Here is a 22,144-nt window from a genome sequence, read left to right on the forward strand (position 1 = left end):
GTCAGAGTGCGGGCTGGGGGCTGGTCTAGAACGTAAGTCAGGGAAGTCAGAGTGCGGGCTGGGGGCTGGTCTAGAGCGTAAGTCAGAGAAGTCAGTGCGGGCTGGGGGCTGGTCTAGAGCGTAAGTCAGGGAAGTCAGAGTGCGGGCTGGGGGCTGGTCTACAACGTAAGTCAGGGAAGTCACAGAGTGCGGGCTGGGGGCTGATCTAGAGGGTAAGTCAGGGAAGTCACGGACATAGTGTGGGGCTGGGGGGGAATCCCAGAGTGTAAGTCAGGGAAGTCACCGAAAGAGTGCGGGGCTGGGGGCTGATCCCAGAGTGTAAGTTAGGGAAGTCACAGAGTGCGGGCTGGGGGCTGATCCCAGAGTGTAAGTTAGGGAAGTCACGGACAGAGTGCGGGCTGGGGGCTGATCTTGAGTGTAAATTACAGAAGTCACGGACAGAGTGTGGGGCTGGGGGCTGATCTAGAGTGTAAATCACGGAAGTCACGGACAGAGTGCGGGGCTGGGGGCTGATTGCACAGTGTAAGTCACAGAAGTCATGGAGTTTTCCAGAGCCCTAGGGATGTGAGCTTATAAAGTGTCGAGAAAGGGCCTTTGGGGACTGGTGACAAACACCTAATCAGAGAAGGTGATCTACTGAGCCTTCTCGAGCAATCCCACCACCTGCAGGGGGATGTGGCCCCAGACACCAGCCAGGTTGTTGTGACTCCGAGACCACTGTTAGGAAGCCCGGCTGGGGGGCTCTGTGCAGTGTGGTATGGGCCAGATGCCTGTTCCTGGACACTAGCACAGGCCAAGTTTTGAGGTGGAAACGTTTTCCACAGCTGCCTTCCTAATGCCGTCGGTGCTTCCTGTGAGGCAGGGTTCTAAGCTTCTGGGAATATAAAGGTAGCAAGAACATCTCCTTCTGAGATGTGTCTGCCCACAAGGAGCAACGCAGCACTCAAGGTGCACCTAACCACGCATCCTACTGCTTGAATTTTTGGAGGTGTGACTTTGACCTTCAGTGATTCAGACACTAGAAACACTGTTTTTGTATCCCTCCCGGCGAAGGTCAAAAGGAACAGGACGGAGAGAGTGAAACCAGCAGTATCTGCTCTGCCTTCTAATTCCAGATTTATTCAATACAACCCTCTCGTTCTACAGAAAGTACAAACACAACATCCTCTAAAATGCTACAAAGTTACAAAACTCAAAACAAATTTTATAGTACTGACTGTACAACAGATGCCAGAAAAGCAATGTACACTTTGCGGAGTTAACCTGCCAAACCACCGTGGGGGAGAGATGCGGGCTGGCTCCAGACGGCCTGCAGAGCTGGTTCTCAGCTTGTTCACCAGTTTCAGAGAGAGAGAGGGGAGACGCGGGTGTGTGGGGTCTGAGCCCACACCAATGGACAGGAAGCAGGTTCCACTGGGCTGCTGTGACCGAGAGGTGGGGGGACCCGGGCAGGCTGATTCACGGCTCCTCCTTGTCTTTCTTGAAGGGCTGCAAGCAGATCATCAGACTGGTCCCAGGCCATGTGTGGAGGACAAACTGTGTCCCCAACTGGGCAGCACTGCGCCCTGCAGCTTGGCATGTCCCTGCGGGCTTTGCTGCTGAACCAACTCTCTCTCGGGAACTGGAAACCGATGGGCCTTCCGGCTGGAAAACTGAAGGACATCTTTACAGGCACAGCCCCAAACCAACAACATGTCTGCAGCCAGACTCAGAGGAAATGTCCTAACTGTTGCCTGAGAAGCCTGCCCCCTGAAGCAAGGGATCCCCCCTCCTGCCCGTCCCCCTCCGGCTAGAAGTGTGGCAGCACTGGGCTGGGGGGAACTAAGTTACAGGGGGTGAGGAGCTTCTGCAGCCCTGCTTTATCGGGAGGAGTTGGAGCTGGAGCGGCTCCGGTGGCGGCGGCGGCCGGGGGACCGGGACCGCCGGCGCACGGGGGACCTGCGTCGTGGAGAGCGGGACCTGCAAGGAGGACGAGACAGGGTGTCAGAAACCAACAAACATGATGTCTGGCCAACACCCAGCACCTGGACCCCAGGGTTCAAGCTGGCTTCTTTCAGGAACTCCGTACAACTTGACTTCACAGACGTTTGAAGGACTGACGTGGAGCCCTTGGGAAGGCAGACAGACGCTGTCCAGACTGACAGCACCACCTCAGGCTTCCCTCCTCTCAAGCGTGCAGAGACCGCAGCTCAACCATGAGCAAGGGAAGGCTGGCCTCGGGCTTGACGAGGGGATCAGCACCCCCACCCCCCCGCTACTGCTCTGACCAAAGCCGCCGCCTCCCCTATCCCCCCTCTGGATCCATCCTAACTGGGAACAGAGAGGGGACTGCATTTGGTGGCGCAGGATCCAGAAGTCTCTTGGAAATGCCACATCAAAGTGTACCCCCAGGACCTCATCTTTTGCCATCCACTCCAATCACTGCCCTCCTCCCACCTTTCCCAGCTGGAACGGACTTGAGGAGCCTCAAAGGGCCATGGGAACCCTGCTTTCCCCACGCCCCCAACGAAGGACCAGAAAGGGGGAGGCTGAATAGAGGGCCCAACCTCACACTCATGCTCCATCTGTAGCCCATCAGCGCCCCGTGACACTCGAAGACCCACTCACCGTCTCCTCATTCGGGGGGGTGACCGGCGCCACAGGGGGGGTGGCGGCAGCATCCTCCTAGGGGGGCTGAATCGCCGGGGGGGCGGCCTAGGCCAGGGCGCCAGCACAGCTGTGGCCGTGATCTCCTGGCCATCGATTTGTCCTGTGGAGAAAGGACCAAGCTGTAAAGTACTGAACAAAAGTACTTCATGATGGTGCGCCAGGCAGGAAGGGGCATCATGGGCAGAGCCCAGGCACAGCCCCTCTGTCTCCCAAAGGGGCACAAGGGCTCTTCTCCCCCCAGGAAAGGTACCGGCAGGAGAACTAAGCACCTGAATTTGAGTTTAGAACGCACACAGAAGTCTCCACTTAAGGAAACTTAGCCTAAGGTGGCCCTAACCCACCGCCCCAAACAACCCAAACCAGAGTCCGTGGCACTGACCATGTGCTAACAGAGACAAGGCCACCTTCTGGCCCCCCGCTGGATGGCCCACCCCCACGCCTCCTCCTGGAGACAGCGTGCACAGCACATTCAGGGCAGACGCACACACCCTACCAGAATGTTAAGAAACTTTGGTATATTTTAATCCTCCACAGTGGGGACTTGTCCGAGTCTCTGAAGTTTTCAGCAAGCGCCCAGACCATCAAATACGACATGCCTGTCAGTCTGAGTGGAAGGCACAATTCACAGGACCACGGAGCTGGTATGTGTGCAGAGTGCCGCACCACACCTTACACTGAACTCCAACGTCCCTCAGCTGGATTTCAGTAAATTTAAGTCAACAGGAGCTCGCTAATGTCAAAGAAAAATGTCCTAATATCTAAACTCTACTGGGGCTCAAAGGCAATGCTGTAACAAACTGCTTTCCTCTTTACAAAGTTCCCAATAGGGCCTTGGCGGAGTCTGAGGCCAGATGACTCTGGGTGCTGTCCCTGCCCCAGCTGCGTAGATGACAGTAGCAGGATGCTGAGCAGACACAAACCCCACATTCCTTAAAATGCCAACCTGAAGACAAAATGAAAACTGGCCACCCCCAAACCACTCACAAGCGCGGGGACGCTGTGAAAACCACTCCCCGCAACAGAAACGGCTCTAAGCGTTATCAATGGTTAGAAGATCCAAGTTTTGGAGAAAGGGGCGAGATCACTAAATTGGTCACTCAGCCAAATAATCCTAAAAATGCTAAAATGTTAACAAAATATACGATGACTCAGGAAGGATTAAAGGAAATGTTTCCATATAAAAAGCCAAATTTTTCATTTGTTATATTCATAATATATTCTGCAATCATCATTTGATTCTTAAGCTCTTTACAGACTGAAAATTTCTTAAAGTACAAATATATTCATATCTTCTGAATTTTTTTTCAAGAATAACGTTCCATAAAACATGTTTTGGGTAAACACACACCACTGAGTAGGAGTCAGAATCCCCAAAGAGCTCCAGGGAGGTGCTGACACGCAACCAGGCCGCAAGCTGGCTCTAACGGTCCCCGCGTGGAGCGGCCGGCCGGCCACTGTGGACAGGGGAGGCCTGAGGGGTGCTGGGGGTCACCCACCTCCGTCCATGTGTTTCAGCGCCTTCTCGGCCTCGTCCGGGTTCTCAAACTCCACATAGGCATAGCCTTTGGACAGGTGGGGGTGCATCCTCTCCACAGGCATGTCGATCATTTTAATCTTCCCGTAGGTGGAGAAGATCTCCATGATGTGGTCCTGGAGGGGAAGAGGGGTCACCCGAATGCCTTCCCACCACCGGCAGGCTCAGGCGTTAGAGAGAAATCTCCTGGAACACCTGACACCCTGGGGGGGCACGGACAGTCCTCTGTGAGGACAGCCACTGACATTTTGGGCTGTGTCTTCCAGACACGTGTACAACCCTCCAAAGGACGTGCTGTAACTCATCTAATCACTGCTCTACGTGAACCACGGGCCACCAAATCAGTCCCCGAAAGGTGGCGTTCTCAGTTCACCCTCCGGCACGGCTGCTTCTCCACACGTTTCAATGTTAAGATGCCACAGGCATGCGCCACCTGTGGGATGGGTGCATGGTGTCTCACCTTGGTCACATTCCTGGTGAGTCTCCCAATGTGCACTTTGGTGGGCTTAGGGGAAGGACTCCGCCTCTTCCGTTCCTTTTCATCTCTTTTGGGTGGTTTGGATCTGATTGAGGGAAAACACGCAGGAACAATTTCTGTCAAGTGAAAACATACTGGACTCCTTTTCAGCGGGGATAATAACTGTAGGCCAACAGCTTTTTCTATGGAAGTGTTCCCTAGCAATTCACACCTATCGCCCCCACCTCAGAAGTCCTAGGACAACAGCAAGACCCCCTTCCTGTCTACTTTCATAATAACCACAGTAGGTCTACCGCCCCCAGCGTGCACGCGTGAGCTCCCAAGAACGCGCCGTCAGCTGAGCAGAGGTGTGAGGCTGCTCACTTGGAGCGGGATCGCCGCCTGTTGTCGTGCCTGCGCCGGGAAGGGCTTGGGGAGCCCGACGAGCTGCTGGAGCTGGAGCTGCGGGACGTGCTGGAGCTGCCCGAGCGGCTGGACGCCGAGGATGAGCTGGAGCCACTGCTGGAACCTGTGCTGGTGCTGGAGCCCGAGCTGGATGTGGAACTGGAGCGAGACCTAGGGGCAAGCAGGGGGGCATCAAGGGGGGCTGGCGAGGGAGCCACGTCCCCCGACAGCAGAGACCCTCCTCGACAAGTCTACCACACCTCTCGAGAGGGGGACGCGGGTGTGCTCTGAATCCTGAGCCCCCTCTCTCCCAAGCGGGCAAGAAAAGGGAACACGTGCAGCCCCAGGACAAAGGCCTCGGCAGGGACAGAAAGCCTCCTCCATATGGAGCCGGTGACAGGACAGGAGCAAGCTGCTTTCTACCAACAGAGAAGCCTTTCCTTTTGTGAGGCCAAGGAGGAGCCTGGCAGAAGTTCCAAGCCACCAGCTTAGATCAGCAAGGTGGCTGCTGATGGACTTAGGCTGGGTTTCAACTAGGATGAATGATATGCTCTGGGCTACTGCAATCCAACCACGACTTTGAATAAAATGCACTTTCAGAGAAAAACAAATGCCCATTTTCATATTCCTTAATATCTCCAAAAAAGAGAAACTCAAACACCATCTCCTACATATGACCAGACCAAAGCCCAAACCAGCCTGCCACCCACTAGGGTCTGTGTCACAGTCGGGTGTGGGGTGTTTGGGGAGAAGAGCCGTGAGGCCCTCGAGGCCTAGGCCAGCCAGCCCCACCTGGTACTGCTGCTACCACTGGACGCACTGCGCCTCTTTCGAGTTTTGTCCCTGCCACGGTCCTTCTCACTCGACTCCTTGGTGGCCCCTTTATCTTTAGAGCGGTCCTTGGACTTCTCGTCAGAGCGGTCTTTGCGCTTGGTAGGAGAAGGAGCCCTGGATGGTGAGGGAAGAGTGTGAGAACGCACGCCTGCTTGACCACACCCTGAAACAACAGCACAACCCAAGAGGGGATCCAGAGGGGCCACAGAGATCCCGGATAACCCCAGGGCGAGGTGATTCATGGTCATGACACGCACATTTCCAATTGTCCCCTTGCTCAGGGTCCCTAGCAGTGCGCACCCCCACAGTAGCACTAGAAAAATCTGGCAGGATTACCTAGTGCTGGACTTTTTATTATTTTCTTTGACTCCTAGCAAGCTCTTCTTTTTCACTCCTGATAAATCCATTCTCCCCTTCTGAGGTGTTCAAAGCAGCAATGGCGGCCTCACTTATCTGAACTCTCACCTCTAACTCGATTCTGAGAAACGATCCCTAATCGATTGCAATTTACGCCAAAGAGCAGCCTAATAACAAGATAAAAGGATCGAGAGTGAATGGATTGACAAGGCAACAAATCTACTTTGCAGTAAAAAGCTGAGCACACGAGAAGGCGGCAAGGAAACACAGTGAGCAACAGCATCCACACAGTGAGGGACCCACCGGGACAGTCACCATCTCTGCATGACAAGTCTCCGCCCCCACAGAAGGCTCAAGGAGAACTGTAACCTCAGCTGGTGTTTTTTAAGGAGATGGGGGCGGAGGTGGGACCTGTCACTGTCACTTTATAGGTTGTACAATACCAGCTTTTCACTCGTAAGTTCAACGATGAACCCTCTACAGTTCCTTAAAAATACTACAGCACATTTGCATGCAGAACAGAGAAAAACCTACAAGTGTGGCTCTCCTTATAGGGTTAGACTTATTGTCTTACTGCTGTAGTTTCTTTTTAGGATTCATTGGACATGGTATGACTAGAAGCAAAAACCATTTCACAAGTGACTGGTAGCAGCCTCAGAACATCACCCAAACACAGACAGACAAAATGTTCCATTATGACATTAAAAAAGCAGTAAAAGAGCACTTGAAAAAGTCATTCCGACTACTGACGTTTAAGTAATCACGTGCACGTGAGGTTAGAGAAATGTACTAAAATCCGTAATTTACTTTAAAATGCAAGAAAATCTAAGGGGGTGGTTGTGCGGGTATTCACTGTACAATTCATTATATAATTCCTGCATGTTTGAAATTTTCACAACATTGGGGAAAAACTTAAAGATACTGGAATTGGATGAGATACTGCATGTATCTCATATGGTATATGCTCAACAAATTTTAATAAATACTACTCAAAAACAAAGTAGTAATTAGCTATGTGCCCTTATTTCCTGGGGATTGCAGCCTCTAATAGTTCCAGTGAGGTTTGGTACAATTTGCTGGAGGTGGAAGCAAAGATCTCAGGATACCAGTCCCAACTTCTGCCTCACCTTTCTCAATCGCCCGTAAGTCTGGACACAGCACACCACCCGGATCCTGTGTCCACACGTGCAGGAGTGCCCCTAGCAGGGATGCTGCAAGAACAAGTGATCTGACCCTGGCTGTGGAGTCAAATTAGCGTAGAAGAGAGCTCCTTCTGTGGAAGCCTTAAAAAATATTTTGCCTTAGAACAATAAGGTACTAGAGACATCCAGCAGGCAGGTTAGTGCGGCTGGACAATCAGTGAGTATAATTCAGAGTCTGGACTCGACCTGCCTGGGTTTGATTTGAGGCTTAGCTGCATGACCTTGGATAAGTCACTTAGCCTTTCTGAACCTCAGTATCTTATTGGCAATACAGTGACAATTACAGTTCTCATCTCAAAGGATTATAAAGGGCATTAACAGAATTAATCTGCAACAGAGACCTGGCACATTGTCCAGTCTCAGTAATTGTTGTTGTGGCGTGCAGCTGAGTCGACTCTGACTCAGGGACCCTACAGGACAGAGTAAAACTGCCCCCCAGAGTTTCCTAGGCTAAAATCTTTGCAGGAGCAGGTTGTCAGGTCTTTTCTCTCTTGGAGCGGCTGGTGGGTTCAAACTGCCAACCTTTCGGTTAGCAGCCAAGTGCTTAACCATTGCACCACCAGGGCGCCTCAATAAAGATTAGTTATTATTTCAAGAAAAGGCTGTTTCTCCACACTTGGAGGCTCTCTTCCTAGATACGCTCATCTCCAAAGTCACACACAACTTCTGAACGCTCAACAGAGGTCCCTGGAAAGCCCACATCAGGACCACACTGCAGTGCTGTCCAATAGAGATAGAACGTGAGCCCAAGCATAATGCAAATTTTCCTAGTGGACACGTTTCAAAAAGTAAAAATTAACAAGTAAATCAACTTCAAGCAATGTATCTTATTTAAAAAACTATACAGGCAGTTGCTGGGTTATGAACGTCCAACTTACATATCACGTTACGAACCAAACCTCGTAAAGCCTATTACTGTACATTAAAAATTTGAGGTACATACAATGGTTCATAATAACAAATGGGCATTACTTTGCGATGTGCATCAAAACATCATTATTATTATATTACGTTAAGGATATTTTAGTGTATCTGGAAGTATTTCTTTCACATTGTTTATGCATAAAAAAGTACAGTATATATACAAAGACCAACATTTGATGTTAGATATGAACCATATCTAAGTGTTAAGACTTATGTACAAATTGGGCTTAAAGACAGACTTAGGAACAGAACTCATTTGTAATCTGGGGACTGCCTGTATTACCTTTCAACATTAATAGAAAAAAATATTGAGAAAAATGTTTTACATTCTTTCATAGTTTAAATTCGGACTAGTTAATCTCAAGTGCTCAAGAGCTACAAGTGGCCAGTGGCTACTGTGTTGGACAGCGCAGATGCACTTGCAGGCCACACATGCAGACTTCTGGGCCCTCGCCCCAGTCCTAGCGATCTTGAGAGCAGAGCCCCTCTCCTCCCAGAGCACTGCGTAAAAACAAACACCATCGTTTATTTTTTTATTCTTTTTTCATAGTGACCCCATGAGAAACTGCCCCACAGGGTTTAAAAAATTTTTCACTGGGCTTTAGGTAAAAATTTACAGGTCAAGTTAATTTCTCCTTCAAAAATTTATAAACACATTGTTTTGTGACAATGGTTGCAATCCCCCGTTTATTCTTAAGCACTCTAAAAATCAAGAACCACAGTTTGAACGCTTTGCTGGGTATGGCCGAGTGCTAGAAAGCAAAGGTTGAGGTTCTCTGTTCACACGAGTTCAGGTAACAGGCCAGGACCTCGGTCACCTCCCCCATCCTCCGGAAAGGTGCGCGTCCAACAGCCAGAGAGAGGAGAGAACAATTAGTAAAGTGTCGAGCAGAGAGGAGGGCGTTTCAGCTCACATCTTCAGAGCAACTTTCCCCATTTAAAAACACATTTTAGGCACAACTCATGCTAGAAATAACAGAGACAGAAGCAGCCTGTTCTACGTCTCTTCTCCGTTGACCTTAACCTTCCCGTAGCCTCCCTTCTGGGGTAACGCGCCAAACTGAGCTCTGTGACGGGCAGGAGGTGGGGGGCGTCTCAGTCCCCGGGCCTCGCACCGAGAACAGCGCCAGGAGCTCGGTCAACGCTCGTGGAGGGAAGGTAGGGAAGGTGTGGATGAATGACCCCGAGGGAGGGTCGCCCTGTCTTCCAGGGCGGCCCACAAAGCCGCTCCGCTCCCACCGGCCTCAGCCTGGGCCGCTGGCCTCGCCGTCCCCCAACCGCATTCACTCATAAACCCCGCCGAGTCTGGGCCGCGGGAGCTCCCAGGGCACTGCCCGCGGGCGGAGGCCCACGTTCGGGCTTCTCGAGTCCAGCGGCCCTTCCATCTGCGGCGGCCCCAACCACTTCCGGGCCGCGGCCTCGGCGCCTCCCACTCCGCCCGCCCTGGCCCACTCTTTCTCCTCAAACCCCGCGCCGCCAGGCCGCGGCCATCATCGCGGGCTGAGGAGCGGCCCAGTTCTCCACGATCTGCCCCGCCAAGCCTGGCGGGCAGCCGGTGAAACTCGGATGGGGTCGGATTCCACCAACTTACATCTTCCAGCCGACGCCACCTCCTCCCGCTCTCCTCAGCCGCCAAGGCTGGCGCCGCTCTGTCGTCAGGGTTAAGGAGCGGGAAGGCGCCGTCGTACGGCGCACAGCGATGACGCAAGAACACCGCAGCCAATGGGCGCGGGCGGAGAGCGTTGTAAAGGGCTACGGCCATTTGTGGGGAGAGCGGCGGGGGTGCTGACTTCATTTTCTCCACTGGACGAGTCTCCTGCGCGGTCCTGGGCTGGTTGTGTGACTTCTGCTGCGGGTAGGTGAGCGGCTTGCTGGGGCCTGGAGAGCCAGGCCGCGGGGCCCACTTTAGAGCCGGCGCGGGAGGGGTTAACGCAACGGACCCCGCCCCTCTTCGCGCCTGCGCGCTAGGCGGGGCGCACCGAGAGCCGACGACGGCCGAGAATCCTAGAGTGGGGGTGGGCGCCCGGCCGTGGGGGCCTGCAGGACTGAGGCGGTTGGGAGGGGCAGGCCCGTGCGGAGCGTGGGTTTCTGCGGTCCAAGCGTCGCGGTTCTGCAGGGTGACCGGGTAGACGCGGCCCAGAGGGCGAGGCTGGCGGGCGGTGCAGCCAGAAACGCGGAGGAGCCGCAGGCTGGTGGAAGGGGAGGGAGCTCCGAGGAGGTGGCCTGAGTGGAAAGGCGTGTCCGGCACGTGGAACAGCAGCTTCCAGGGCGCCGGGCACGTCGGAAGAGGGGAGGAGAGGCAGAAACAAGGAGGGCGGAAGGGTGTGGGGCCCCAGCCCGGGCAGGAGGCTCTGCAGTTTGAAAACCTGGCGCCCAGAGGGCCAGGGCCGCGCGGGTGTGTATCCCGCGGTGTCTCCAGTGTCACTTTCTGTGTCTGGCAATTAGTTGTTGCTCCATAATTATTAAAGGAAGGAGCGAAAGTGGGCTCAGCCTGTGGTGACCGTTGTCTGACAGCCTGGTGGCAACAAGGAAGAGAGTAGGGGACAAATCCAAGCCGATTCCGTTGGAGGAAGGAGCCAAGGTGACTTGGTAACTGATTCGGTCGGGGGCGGGGAAGTATAGGAAGGAGTCCAGGCTGAGGCTTGGTGACCCTGGATAGATGCATGTGAACGTGGTTTGGAAGTCATTGCTTTGTCCTGTGTGTGATTTTTCCAGCCAGTGATGGCGACTCCCCCAGCCCCTCTGGCCCCATCCAGGGTGTCACGTGCACCTTTAACACGTCACCCCCAGCCACGGGGGGTCTGAGGAGTTGGAGGACAAAAGATAGCCAGAGAGGAGAAGTGTGCCCCATCGGGGGTGGGGTGGGTGCTAGGTTTGACGTGGGGACAGTTGGAACGAGTTAACCTCTGCACCGATGTCACAGCGCATCCCCTGCCATGGCCAGCTTGAGGGGTCCTTGGAACAGAAGGGCATGCCTGGAGGAATGGGGTGGGCTTGGTGGTCCAGGCAGGCAGCAGCGTGTTGGTCTGTGTGGAGGCGGTGGCAGAGAGGACTCCACAAACCCCAAGGCAGCTATCAGCGCCTGTGGGAAGATTCTGGAACCCAGAGCCTGTGCACAGGGCTGCACTGATCTCTCAGGTGGGGAGGGGGCAGCCAGAGGACCCTAGCGTGGCGAGAGGAGGGTGGAGGACAGGGTGCAGCTAGGCCAACAGCGCCCCTTGTCATCTTTAAAAAAAATTATTTAAAGTCATTTACTTTGGCTCGCGTTTAAAACAACACTTTTTATGTTAAACTTGAAAGCATGATTTATCTAGACACTTATGAATTTGAGTTTGTTTCTAAATATTACTGCTTTTTGTTATAAAGTGTGCTATCAGTCATTGAGCTTTAAAAATTGAGCATCCTGGTTTTTGCCATTTTGAGGAGCAGCAGAAATGTGTTCGGAAAGAAAGAAAAGAGAACTCTGTGAACTGTGCCCCCTAGGAGTTCTAGCTTTCCTCCTCCGGTCCCCAGTGCCAACCTGCTGAGGCCATGGGGGCCCTTGGGGGACCTCAGGGGGTCTTTGGCCCTGGTTTCATGGAGGGGTGGGGGCGGGGCAGGGCTTGCGTGGACAGGGCATTTGGCAGCCACCCGGGCCCTGGAGCTCTGTGGCACACCTTCAGGCTTGGGCCAGTGTCTTGGCGGAGGACATGAAGGGGTTTTCCCAGGGCAGGGTCACCCGTCACAATTTGGGGCAGCTGAGTTGAGCGCGCACTCATGTTAAAGCAGAATGCCCTGCCCACATCCTCCGTGGCCCAGTGGCCTCTCAGAGCCCACCCTCAGGCTGGTGGTCTGGACTGTGCTGCCCTATGCACCTGGCCCTCCGTGTGTCGCCGCCTACTGCCAGTCGACGTGGAGCTTCTCTGACCTGGGAGGCACCTACTGGGCGCCGATGGGGTATGGGCCGGGCCCCAGGAGCGGGGCCTGGGCAGCCCCGTGTGTTGAGGAAGGAAGGCAGGGCCCCCGCTCCCTGGGCCCGAGCCCCCAGCTTCAGCTCCCTCCTCCTGCCTGCAGCCCAGGCCCCATGGGTGTGTCAGGTGAGGATCAGGCAGATCTGTGGCTGACCTCAGCGAAGGGAAGGGGCTGCAGGAACCCCCAGGCTCCCAGGTGGCCCAGCATGGCAGGGTTGGGGGCCACCTGAGCCAGGGTTCTGGGAGGGGGGCCTGTGTGCAGAGGGTGAGGATGCCCCCCTGCTGCCGGCCAGCCTCACCTGTGGGAGACGGGCTGAGCCGCCGAAAACTGACTTCAGTGTGGGACTAACATGTCACATTCCCTCTAGGGACCCCTTCAGGCCACCCCCACGAGCTGTGGTCCTTGTCGGGGGCGGGGGGTAGAGCCCAGGCTGCCTGCACAGGGACTTCCCCAGGGATGAGCTGTCTGCAGGAGGCCAGCATGGTGGTGTTTACCCTTACACTGAGCCGCTGTGGAGTGAGGTCTGAATTGTGCCCATCCCCACGGCAGACTGAACAGCCTGGGCGACGATGCCCTCAGGCGGAACCCCGACAAGGCTGCAGGCGGCGGGGCTGAGGCCTTCGGGACTTCGGGTCTCTGGCCCTGCCAGTGTCAGGTTTGACGGCTGCGAGGGCCCTCAGTCGTACCTCGCCTGGAGCTGTGCCTCAGAGCAGACTGGGGGGTCCAGAAAACCCCCCTCTGTCCACAACATCAGCCTCACCTCTGTGTTCAAGGTAGTGGGCAGGCCAGGCGGGGGAGGGGCAGGAAAGGAGGCTGTGGGCTGGCAGGCAGCTGCTCCCCTGCCCAGACCCCGGGATGCCACCCTCAGATGTGCTTCTGGGACTCTTGGCCCCCGAATCCTGGATTAAGGATTGGGTTTGGAATTTGCCCAGCAAGAAACCAGTGTGTTGTGCTTTGCCGAGTCTCTGCATCAAAGTCCTCTCTCTTGGGGACCGTCCCCATATAAAGTCCTCTGCTGAGGGCTTTGTCCTGCCCTCGACGGGCGTCCATGGTGCCCAGCCTCTGCGCCCTGTCCAGGCTGTTCCTCAGCCCCCAGCGCCTTGCCACACCCCTTCCTGGAGTGCACATCTGGGCTGGGGGCTGCGGGAGAGGTGGCAGGAGGCAGGAGGCAGGGAGGGTGGCCACGGTCAGGCCGCCAGTGGGCGCCATGTACCCACAAACCCAACCCATCAGCTGGCCGAGCCTATGCCAAGGCCAGTGGCCAGAGGAGAAATCTGCTTTTGGGTGGTGTTTCTGCCCCAAGCACCCCTAAATTTATTTCTTATTACATGAAACTAAATGACGAGAGCGTGAAGGGAGACCATGTGCCAGGTTGGTAAACTTGGAGAGACTGATAAAAATGCAAATCTGAAATTGTCCTGAAAGTGATTAAGTCGAGTCTTGCCTAAAGCTGTGAGTTCTAAGGGGGGAAGGGGAGGGTGAAAGGCACAGAGATTTAAATCACAGAGTTTTAGAAAACTGTAAGAACAGTGGTGCATAAATAAAAGGGAGTGATGTTAAAGAAGAGTCACGTTCCGGAGGGGCCCGGCGCCTCCTGCCCACCAGGCTGCCTGAGGAGCAGGGCCCGCTACCCCTCCCTCCTTGATCAGGGACTAAGCATTTGTCACTCAGCCTTTTCCGAGCTACCTTTTCACTGGTGTTTTGCTTATCCTCCCAGCTCAGGATGGGGGGTTCTGCACGTCTAGTACCCAGTGGGAAAATAAGTTCTCCTTGTTTGTCCAAACGTCAGCCTTATTTTGGGGTTGCAGGGTGAGGAGGCTCCTGGGAAGGTGCGCTGGCCCTGGGACTCTGTTACCGTGTGTGTGTGTGTGTGTGTGTGTGTGTGTGTGTCTGTCTGTCTGTCTGTCTGTGTGTGTCTGTCTGTGTGTGTGTGTGTGTGTGTCTGTGTGTGTGTGTGTGTCTGTGTCTGTGTGTGTCTGTGTGTCTGTGTGTCTGTGTCTGTGTGTGTGTGTGTGTCTGTGCGTCTGTGTGTGTGTGTACTGTGCGTCTGTGTCTGTGTGTACTGTGTGTCTCTGTCTGTGTCTGTGTGTACTGTCTGTGTCTGTCTGTGTCTGTGTGTGTACTGTGTCTGTCTGTGTCTGTGTGTCTGTGTGTGTACTGTCTGTGTCTGTCTGTGTCTGTCTGTGTCTGTGTGTGTAGGGTGACAGACATGTCTGGCCTCCCTCTCAGCCTTTCTTTTCTGGACACAGCCATGGTGTGCTTAGTGTATCCGCAAAGGTGGCTGCCAAGTCCCTGCAGCGGTCCCTCTGACTTGCCTGGCCGGCGACCTCTCAGGGGTGTGTCAGAAACAGAAGACCCCTTCCCACACCATAATGGCAGGTTTCAGAAGGTTCTCCTGGGGTGATGCCCAAACTTGGGTTGGGCTGTGCCCATGCAGAGGCCCACGCCCCAGTTGCAGCTGAGATCTGTCACCCATGGTGGCCAGGCATGCCTTGCTGTGACCCATCCTGCTGGCTGCTCATCCCCTCAGGGAGAGCGCAGTGCTGCGTGGAAACATGGAGACTCCACTAGGTAGAAAATTCCAAACCCCCCTGGTGGGCAGCGCCTCTCTGCTGGAGCCCACGCGCTGGCGCAAGGCCGCCCCTGCTTGGGGGACCTGGTTCAGAGGTCATTATCGACACGCTGTTCCCCAGCATGCGGCGTGAGAAACTCAGTCCACAGCGCCTGCGCCGCCTCGGTTGCTCCGTCTCTGTCGTAGAAAGGTGGAAGAAGTGAAGGTGCAGGATGCGGCAAGCTCGGGGACCGGATGCCCGCCTCACCGGGCCTCGTCCCCGGCGGGCGGCTGCAGGTGGGCAAAGCTCAGGAAGACCTGCTCCAGCGAGATCTGGCTCACGGAGTAGTCGTCCACCCTGTACTTCTCCTTGGCCTTCTCCAGAACACCAAACACCTGTGGGAAGCAGACACGCCACGGTCACAGGCGCCGGGTCTGGGAGGAAGGCACAGAGGGTCTGGGGATGGGGCTCAGCCGCTCTCCAGGGCCCCCACTAGGAAGGTGCTGGGCCTGGGGGTCCCTCTGCAATAGGAGGTGACAAGGCCCCAGCCTCGTCCTGAGCGCTTGCAGGCAGTCAGTCCTGGGGCCCCCTGCTGTGCTCCTGGGGCAGGGCCTGGCTGGGCAGGGTGTGTCTGTGTGTGGGGTGGGGTTGGGGGGGGCGCGTCCTCCAGCTCTGCTCCTAGCTCGGTGTGACCTTGAGTTGGTTTCCTTTTTGTTCGCTGGCCTCGTTTCAACTCAAGTACCCTGGGTATAAAGCTCAGAGCGCAGCAGGTACCAGGTCCCTCTTAGAGGAGAAACTGTGGGGGCGGGGTGACAGCTGGAGGGGACTATCCCAGCCAGGCCTGGTGTACTCACCTTTGCCCAGCTGAGGCCGTGGCTGGGCAGGTGGTAGTGGACCATCCCCTGGTGCTCATCCTCCAGGACGCTGCCTGCACAGGGAGAGACCGAGTGCCCGTGAGCATTGGGGTCTGAGATGTGGGACTCGGCAGGGGCACAGGGGAGACCGAGTGCCCGTGAGCATTGGGGTCTGAGATGTGGGACTCGGCAGGGGCACAGGGGAGACCGAGTGCCCGTGAGCATTGGGGTCTGAGATGTGGGACTCGGCAGGGGCACAGGGGAGACCGAGTGCCCGTGAGCATTGGGGTCTGAGATGTGGGACTTGGCAGGGGCACAGGGAGAGACCGAGCCCCCGTGAGTGCTGGGGTCCGGGATGTGGGACTCAGCAGGGGCGAGGCCCAGACCCCTCTGTGGGTGGCAGGGGTCGGGGAGATGCCCTCGGCCCACCCAGCAGGCTGGCCGCACACACCTGGGAAGGTCAGGTGCACGAAGGCCTTGAACTCCTCCAGTGCTGCCTTCTGCCCGTCGGCCCGGACCTTGGCCCGCAGGGAGTAGCCGCTGCCAAACTTGCTCTTGAGGTGCTGCGGGCTGCCCAGGCACTTGAACTGGCCCTGCACCATGATGGCCAGCCGGGTGCACAGGGCCTCACACTCCTCCATGCTGGGGGAGAGGCGGGCAGGCCTGAGACGGGGCGGACGCACGCTGCGAGGCCAAAGGCTGGCCCTTCCTGATTCCCACGCTCAGCGTGTCCCAGGAGGCAGAGCCCGCCCCCCCACTGACCCCGAGAGACCGGGCTCTACCTGTGGGAGGTGAAGACGATGGCCTTGCCGGACTCACGGGCCCGTGCCACCGTGTCCCAGAGCAGGCGCCGGGCCACGGGGTCCATGCCAGTGGATGGCTCGTCCAGGAAGATGACCGCGGGGTCTCCGATCAGGGCGATGCCGGTGCTCAGCTTCCGCTTGTTACCACCACTGAGGGCAGAGGGGCCGTGGGACAAGGCTGACAGTTGCACGTGCTCCTGGGTCTCAGCAGAACCGAGTCCCGGGATTGCAGGTGCCAGGTGGAGGAGGCAGGTGAGCCAATCCCGGAAGGCCCACCTCACAGGCTGGGGGCCCCTGAAAACTCCCTGTGCTGAACGGGGCCTCCATGGGCCCTCGTCACCTGCCAGCGGTCCTGTCTGCAGGTGGCTTCTCTGCAGCCTCACGTGGCACTGTCTGGGGCCTGGATCCAGCTACGAGACCCCAACCCCTGGTTCTGGGGCCACGGGACTCCAGCCGCAGACCCATGTGGGCGTCCCGGTTCTGTGCTCAGGGGGATGCCGATCCCACCCTGGGAAAGGCAGGGCCAGCAGGCGCACCTGTAGGTCCTGACCAGCTTGTTGGCATGTGGCTCCAGGAGCAGGCCCCGCAGTGTGTTCTCCACGCAGGCCCCGATGTGGCGCTCCGGGACACCTCGGAGCCTGGCGTACATGACCAGCGTCTCCCGTGCTGTCATGTGGTCCAGCAGGGCGTCAAACTGAGGGCAGTAACCGATGCGCTGCCGCACCTGAGGGTCAGACAGCCCGGAAGGGAGCTGTGAGAGGGAGATGGGAAAGCAGAAAGGCGCCTTCCTGCCCCAGCCTGTCTCTGAGGCTGGAACGTCTCTCTGAGCGGTCCGTCGAGCTGGGCGGCAGGACCTAGCGGTTCCTCTCAGGGACCTGGGCTGAACGGCACTCTGAGGGGACTCGGGAAGGGCATAGCAGGCTGGGAGGTGCCAACAGCTGCCCTCAGAGCTGCTCACTGGGCGTGCCACCACTGGGACCCCACCGCAAGGGGTCAGGGTTAGGCCAGGAGGGCCAGCTGGCAACCTGGGTGATGGCCAGCAGCCGTGGGACGGGCTGTATGAGAACAGCTTCATCGACTGTACAGTGACTATCACGCAAAACTGCCTGGTGGGAGCAGCGTGCGTCCCTTCACCTGTCACACACCCTGCGACCTCTCATCAGTGCTGGGACCACGCTTCCTTTCTCTCTGACAAAATGGATGATTGCCGGCAGCACCTCTAGGGGCACCCCTGTCAGACGGCAGGATAGCCATTCTTGGGTATGTGGCCACATCCCAGCACAGCCCGACTCTGCCCGGTGCTCTCGGGTCTAACGCGCATGTGGCCGCCACCCACCCAGCTGCCCTTAGAGCTGGTGGGGTACAGGTGTGCCTGGGGTCTGTGGGTCCTGGAGACTGGTTTCTTTTTCTCTGCCCTCCTGGGGGCTCTTAGGCTCCTGCACTGTTTTTAATGGGTTTGCCTGTCCCTTGGCACTGTGCCTGAATCCTTCATGCAGACTGGGCAGCGGGACGAGTGTGGGGAGTTGGGGGACACTGTATAGCACTGCCCCCAGACCCAGAGCAGCGGCCTTGCTGGCCAACCTGGGCCTAGGTGGTCCTCCTGTCTACCTGCCTCGCCACTCAAGCTGGCTTTGGCCCGTGGCCTGGTCAGGCTGCCCCCCACCGTGTGCTGTGCCCCGAGAGCCCAGACCAGCCCATCCCTGCCTCCAGGGCGCCCTCCCTGGGGCAGGGCCCATCTGCCCACCTTCCCCAGGTCAGAGCGGATGCTGTGGCCCTCAACGAAGGCGTCCCCTGAGGTGATGGTCTCCTCCCCGGTCAGCATCTTGAAGGTGGTGGTTTTCCCGGCCCCGTTGAAGCCCAGCAGGCCAAAGCACTCGCCCTTCTGGACCGCGAGGGAGAGCTTGTCCACAGCAAGGAGGGGCGCCCGTGGCTCGTACACCTGCGCCGCCAGACGAAACACCAGATGAGGAGGCCTGGGACTCGGAGCTGCCCTGGGCCTGGCCCTTAGCTTCGCGCGAGGCAGACCCTAGGGTGGGCCGGCATCCACGCGTCACCTTGGAGAGCTCCCGGATGACCAGCGGCGGGTCCTGCGGTGGCGGGTCCAGCGTGGGGGCCAGCACTCGGCTCCTCTCGTCTGCCACATCCTGGTCTTCCGGCAGCGCTGGCGCCTGGCCGTATGCCTCCGTCTAGCATTCAAGACAGACGGCTGGTGAGGTCCAGCCGGGGCAGGCAGAGGGGCAGGAGGGGGTCGGTCTGATGGACCAAGTAGGAGTGGAGGCCGGTCTGAGTCCCACGAGTCGGACTCGGAGCTTCCGCTGGGATGGGCGAGGCCCTGGGGTCAGCATCCAGGGGTCCGGAGAAGGATCATCAGAGAAAGATCGTAAACTCCCTGAGGGCATCAAAGGAAGCCTTAACGGGGGAGGTGAGCTGACATCCTGAGGCAGCAGTGATGGGCCCTAAGTTACACACGAACCAGCGGATCTCATGGGCTTGTTGGTTTGCTGGCGGGAGGAGGTGGGAAATGCACCTGGGACGGTCTGACAGACACAGGTGCCTCCCCTTCCCCAGGCTGGGTGACCCGGGGCACCTGGGGGCCTGACCTCTGCTGAGGAGCAGTGCTCCCACATCATGACATAGGGTCTCAGGACTGGGGACATCACTTGCGAGTGCTGAGAGCTGACCCCCAGGCTGGGGGTGGCCTGGCAGTGGCTGACGGTGGGCGTGGACCCTGCCCTGCCTGGTGGCCAGGGCCTGGGTGTCCACTGTGGGGAGCCCCTCTGTGGGGGCGCCGTAGGGTACAGAGCCTCTCCGTTTCTTGCAGAGGCAGGAGGCGGAGCAACCCCTCTCACGGGACATGCCCCCGAGCCCAGCAGGGAGGCGCTCACCAGTGTGCGCCGGCCCCGGAAGGCACAGAGGAGGTTCTTCAGCCTCCACAGCAGGTCGGTTTCCAGGAGGAAGAGCAGGGTGAGGTAGACGAAGCCTGAGACAGCCATGGAGGTGACGAACCGGCCGACGCCCGGGGCCCCCCACGCGTAGAAGTTCTCCTGGTAGTCGACGTCTGTGAGGCGAGGACACAGCATCACCACGCGCCCCACCACTCCCTCTGGGGCCTCCCGACACCCCCAGCCCACACAGGCCTTGGCCCACAGCCCACGCTTGGCACGAGGTGGTGGACTGAGTGTCCGCTGGGCACTGCTGGCTGCTGGTTTGGAGGGAGCGGGCCAGGGAGGGGGAGACCTGCCTGTGCAGTGCCTGGCGGGACAGACGCATCTGAGCACCGAGGTGCAGCAGGAGAGGGGCAGCTGGGCTGAGCTTGCAGAGGGTGGGAGCCAGCCAGATGGCAGGAGAGGGGCCGGTCAGAGGTGCTGCTGCCCGGACCACCCAGAGGAGGCGAAGGAGGCTTCTGGGGCCGGCAGACACTCACGGTACTTCCGGCAGTAGTGGGCGGCGACCTCGGACGAGGTGCAGTACCGCAGGGTCTCGTAGTTCTCGTAGAAGCTGCTGAGGGCCATGCCTAGGCAGTGGTTGGGCAGCGCCAGGAACACCCGGTCCAGGCTCCTGGAGAGTTCTTCCAGCTTGACCGCTGCGGTGAGGACGCGGGCCGGCAGGCTCGGAGGGATGCTCTGCCTGCCAGCCCCCAGGGAGCCGAGCACGGGGCTGGCGGGCTGCGGGTGTTCCCGCACAGTCCCAGTCCCTCCCCAGCCGCTCGGCAGGCGTCTCCCCAAGCAGAGCAGGCACCGACAGACACCCACTGAGGCCTCGGGTAGAGGGGCTGTAGGGCGTGGCCCCGGCCCAGCCTCTGAGGGTGGCGGGAGAGGATGTTGGGGCCCCACCTGGGATGCGCATGATGGTGACCACGAGGAGGGTGACGATGCCTGAGAGGACGTTGAAGATGGTCAGCCGCGTGTAGGCGGTGGCTGCGCCCGAGAAGAGGAAGCTCATCAGGTACATGAGGGGGATGATGGCCCAGCCGTAGACCAGGAGCAGCGCCAGGGCGTCGGCCTCGTGGCCATCCCGCGTGAATGCGTGCACATCAAAGGCCTTGAACACCACCTGCCGCGCAGACACGGGGCTCAGGGTGCTGGGGGGGCCACAGAGACTCACTGGGCAGGAGAGGGCTGCTGGGAGTGAGGGAGGGACTTTGAAACCGTTACAAATCGCCTGGCTCAGCCCGGGGCCCCATCTGGATGGACAGCGCCCTCTCTGTAACAAGGCCTCGCGCCAGGCCTGCCCACACAAGGCTGGGGCTTCGTGGGGATGAGAGGAGCTGAGGGGGGCTGCGGGACGTTCCCAGATGTCTCCCAGGTCAGGGCCCTGCTGTTTCAGGCCCTGGGCAGTGCTCCAGGCCAGCCCCTCGCCTGCCGCGGAAGGCCCCCCCACCACGCTCACCAGCAGCAGCAGGCTGGGGACCAGGAAGGAGATGAGATCCCACAGCAGGGCGGAGAGCCAGAAGGTGGCCACGTGGACGCCGCTGACAAACTGGACGTGCTTGGCTTGGGTGGCCCTCTCACTGACCGCCAGGATGGAGAAGGTGCTGGCCAGGAACGCCATGGCGAAGAGCAGGTTGAGGGCGATGTCAAAGCCCTTCCGGCCCCTGCGGGGATGGGTGGTCAGGGCGAGCGCCATGTGCTGTGCAGAGCAAGGCCGGGCGCTGTCCTTACTGCCCGCAGCACACGGCCCCATCACCCCACTGATGGCAGTAGCACTCTCCCAATCACCTTCAGTCTGTGCCCTGTGCCCCCCGACGATCACTCAGGTGACAGTGACACCTGTCAAGCTGCCTTTCACAGTGTCTTCTGTGGTGAGACCCTCTTGCCTTCTCCTCTCCACTCTGCCCCGGGCCAGACCACCCACGGGCCAGACCCCCGTTAGCATGTGGCCGGCCAGGTGGAGCGGGGTCTTAACGGGGCAGGGAGGGAAGTGCACGCACTCGTGGAACTGGTCCTTGGCGGCCTGCAGGGCGCTCCGGGGCTGAGGGTGGTTGGAAATGGTGATGGAGGCCCGGGGGCCACAGAGCAGCTTGAACAGCATGTTGTCCACGACAGCCAGGGCGGTGGCCGGTGAGTGGTAGGCCTGATTGTTGAACAGAGCAGTGACGACCATCCGCTCGCCGACGTCTCTGAAGGACGTTGCCACCAGGCAGCGCTCGTTAAAGCCTCCGCCCTCCACTGAGGCCCTGAAGATGAGGAACTCCTCCAGGTCACCTGGGGAGAACGGCTGGGTGGGTTAACCAGGCACCCAACCCACCTGGACCCCAGAGGCATCCAAGCCAAGGACCCCACCCTCCTGGGAGAACTGAGGGGATCGACGCCGTGTCCCGGAACACATGTTCACACAGCCTTCCCTGAGCAGACACGCTGCGTGGAGGTGGTGGCTACGTTGTGGGCAGCAGGATCTGAGGCTGCATGTGGACATGACAGCTCAGGGTACCTGGCACCTACCCCACTGAGCTGTGATGGGTAACAATGGCGCCATTACTGCAAGAGCCAGACGGACCAGTGAGGGGACAGGACCGCACTCGTGAACACTGACGGACACGGCGCACCACAGAGCCACCGTGCCTGCCCTCGGCTGCTCTACACGTGAACACTGACGGACAGGGCGCACCACAGAGCCACCGTG

The 22,144-nt window shown here is 58.1% G+C and overlaps 2 protein-coding genes across 4 annotated transcripts in view; both read right to left on the reverse strand.

The window, feature by feature from the left end:
* Window positions 1-559: 559 nt before the first annotated feature.
* Window positions 560-10,011, reverse strand: RNPS1 (RNA binding protein with serine rich domain 1). 3 transcript variants are annotated; one of them, XM_023728403.1, is made up of 8 exons: window positions 9,954-10,011; window positions 6,216-6,403; window positions 5,838-5,993; window positions 5,025-5,216; window positions 4,644-4,746; window positions 4,146-4,299; window positions 2,608-2,749; window positions 560-1,959 (listed from the first exon to the last, which is right to left on the reverse strand). In XM_023728403.1, the coding sequence occupies exons 2-8, from the start codon at window positions 6,284-6,286 to the stop codon at window positions 1,860-1,862; spliced, it is 918 nt and encodes a 305-aa protein (XP_023584171.1). In that variant the 5' UTR covers window positions 6,287-6,403; window positions 9,954-10,011; the 3' UTR covers window positions 560-1,859. The 3 variants fall into 3 exon arrangements, with proteins under 3 accessions (XP_023584171.1, XP_023584172.1, XP_023584170.1); XM_023728404.1 differs by lacking the exon at window positions 9,954-10,011 and adding an exon at window positions 7,364-9,658; XM_023728402.1 differs by lacking the exon at window positions 9,954-10,011 and having other exon boundaries at window positions 6,216-9,658.
* Window positions 10,012-14,824: 4,813 nt separating this feature from the next.
* The window catches only part of ABCA3 (ATP binding cassette subfamily A member 3), a 35,566-nt gene continuing 28,246 nt past the window's right edge, over window positions 14,825-22,144 (reverse strand). The window contains exons 19-30 of the mRNA XM_023728405.1: window positions 21,453-21,726; window positions 20,912-21,116; window positions 20,356-20,575; window positions 19,947-20,105; window positions 19,408-19,580; window positions 18,577-18,708; window positions 18,267-18,461; window positions 17,059-17,246; window positions 16,502-16,672; window positions 16,171-16,361; window positions 15,720-15,793; window positions 14,825-15,260 (exon numbers count right to left, since the gene is read on the reverse strand). Coding sequence (XP_023584173.1) covers window positions 15,129-15,260; window positions 15,720-15,793; window positions 16,171-16,361; window positions 16,502-16,672; window positions 17,059-17,246; window positions 18,267-18,461; window positions 18,577-18,708; window positions 19,408-19,580; window positions 19,947-20,105; window positions 20,356-20,575; window positions 20,912-21,116; window positions 21,453-21,726 — 2,114 coding nt within the window. The 3' untranslated portion in view covers window positions 14,825-15,128. The remainder of the gene's footprint in view (window positions 15,261-15,719; window positions 15,794-16,170; window positions 16,362-16,501; window positions 16,673-17,058; window positions 17,247-18,266; window positions 18,462-18,576; window positions 18,709-19,407; window positions 19,581-19,946; window positions 20,106-20,355; window positions 20,576-20,911; window positions 21,117-21,452; window positions 21,727-22,144) is intronic.

Source organism: Trichechus manatus, unplaced genomic scaffold, assembly GCF_000243295.1.
Source record: "Trichechus manatus latirostris isolate Lorelei unplaced genomic scaffold, TriManLat1.0 scaffold00024, whole genome shotgun sequence".
NCBI lineage: Eukaryota > Metazoa > Chordata > Mammalia > Sirenia > Trichechidae > Trichechus > Trichechus manatus.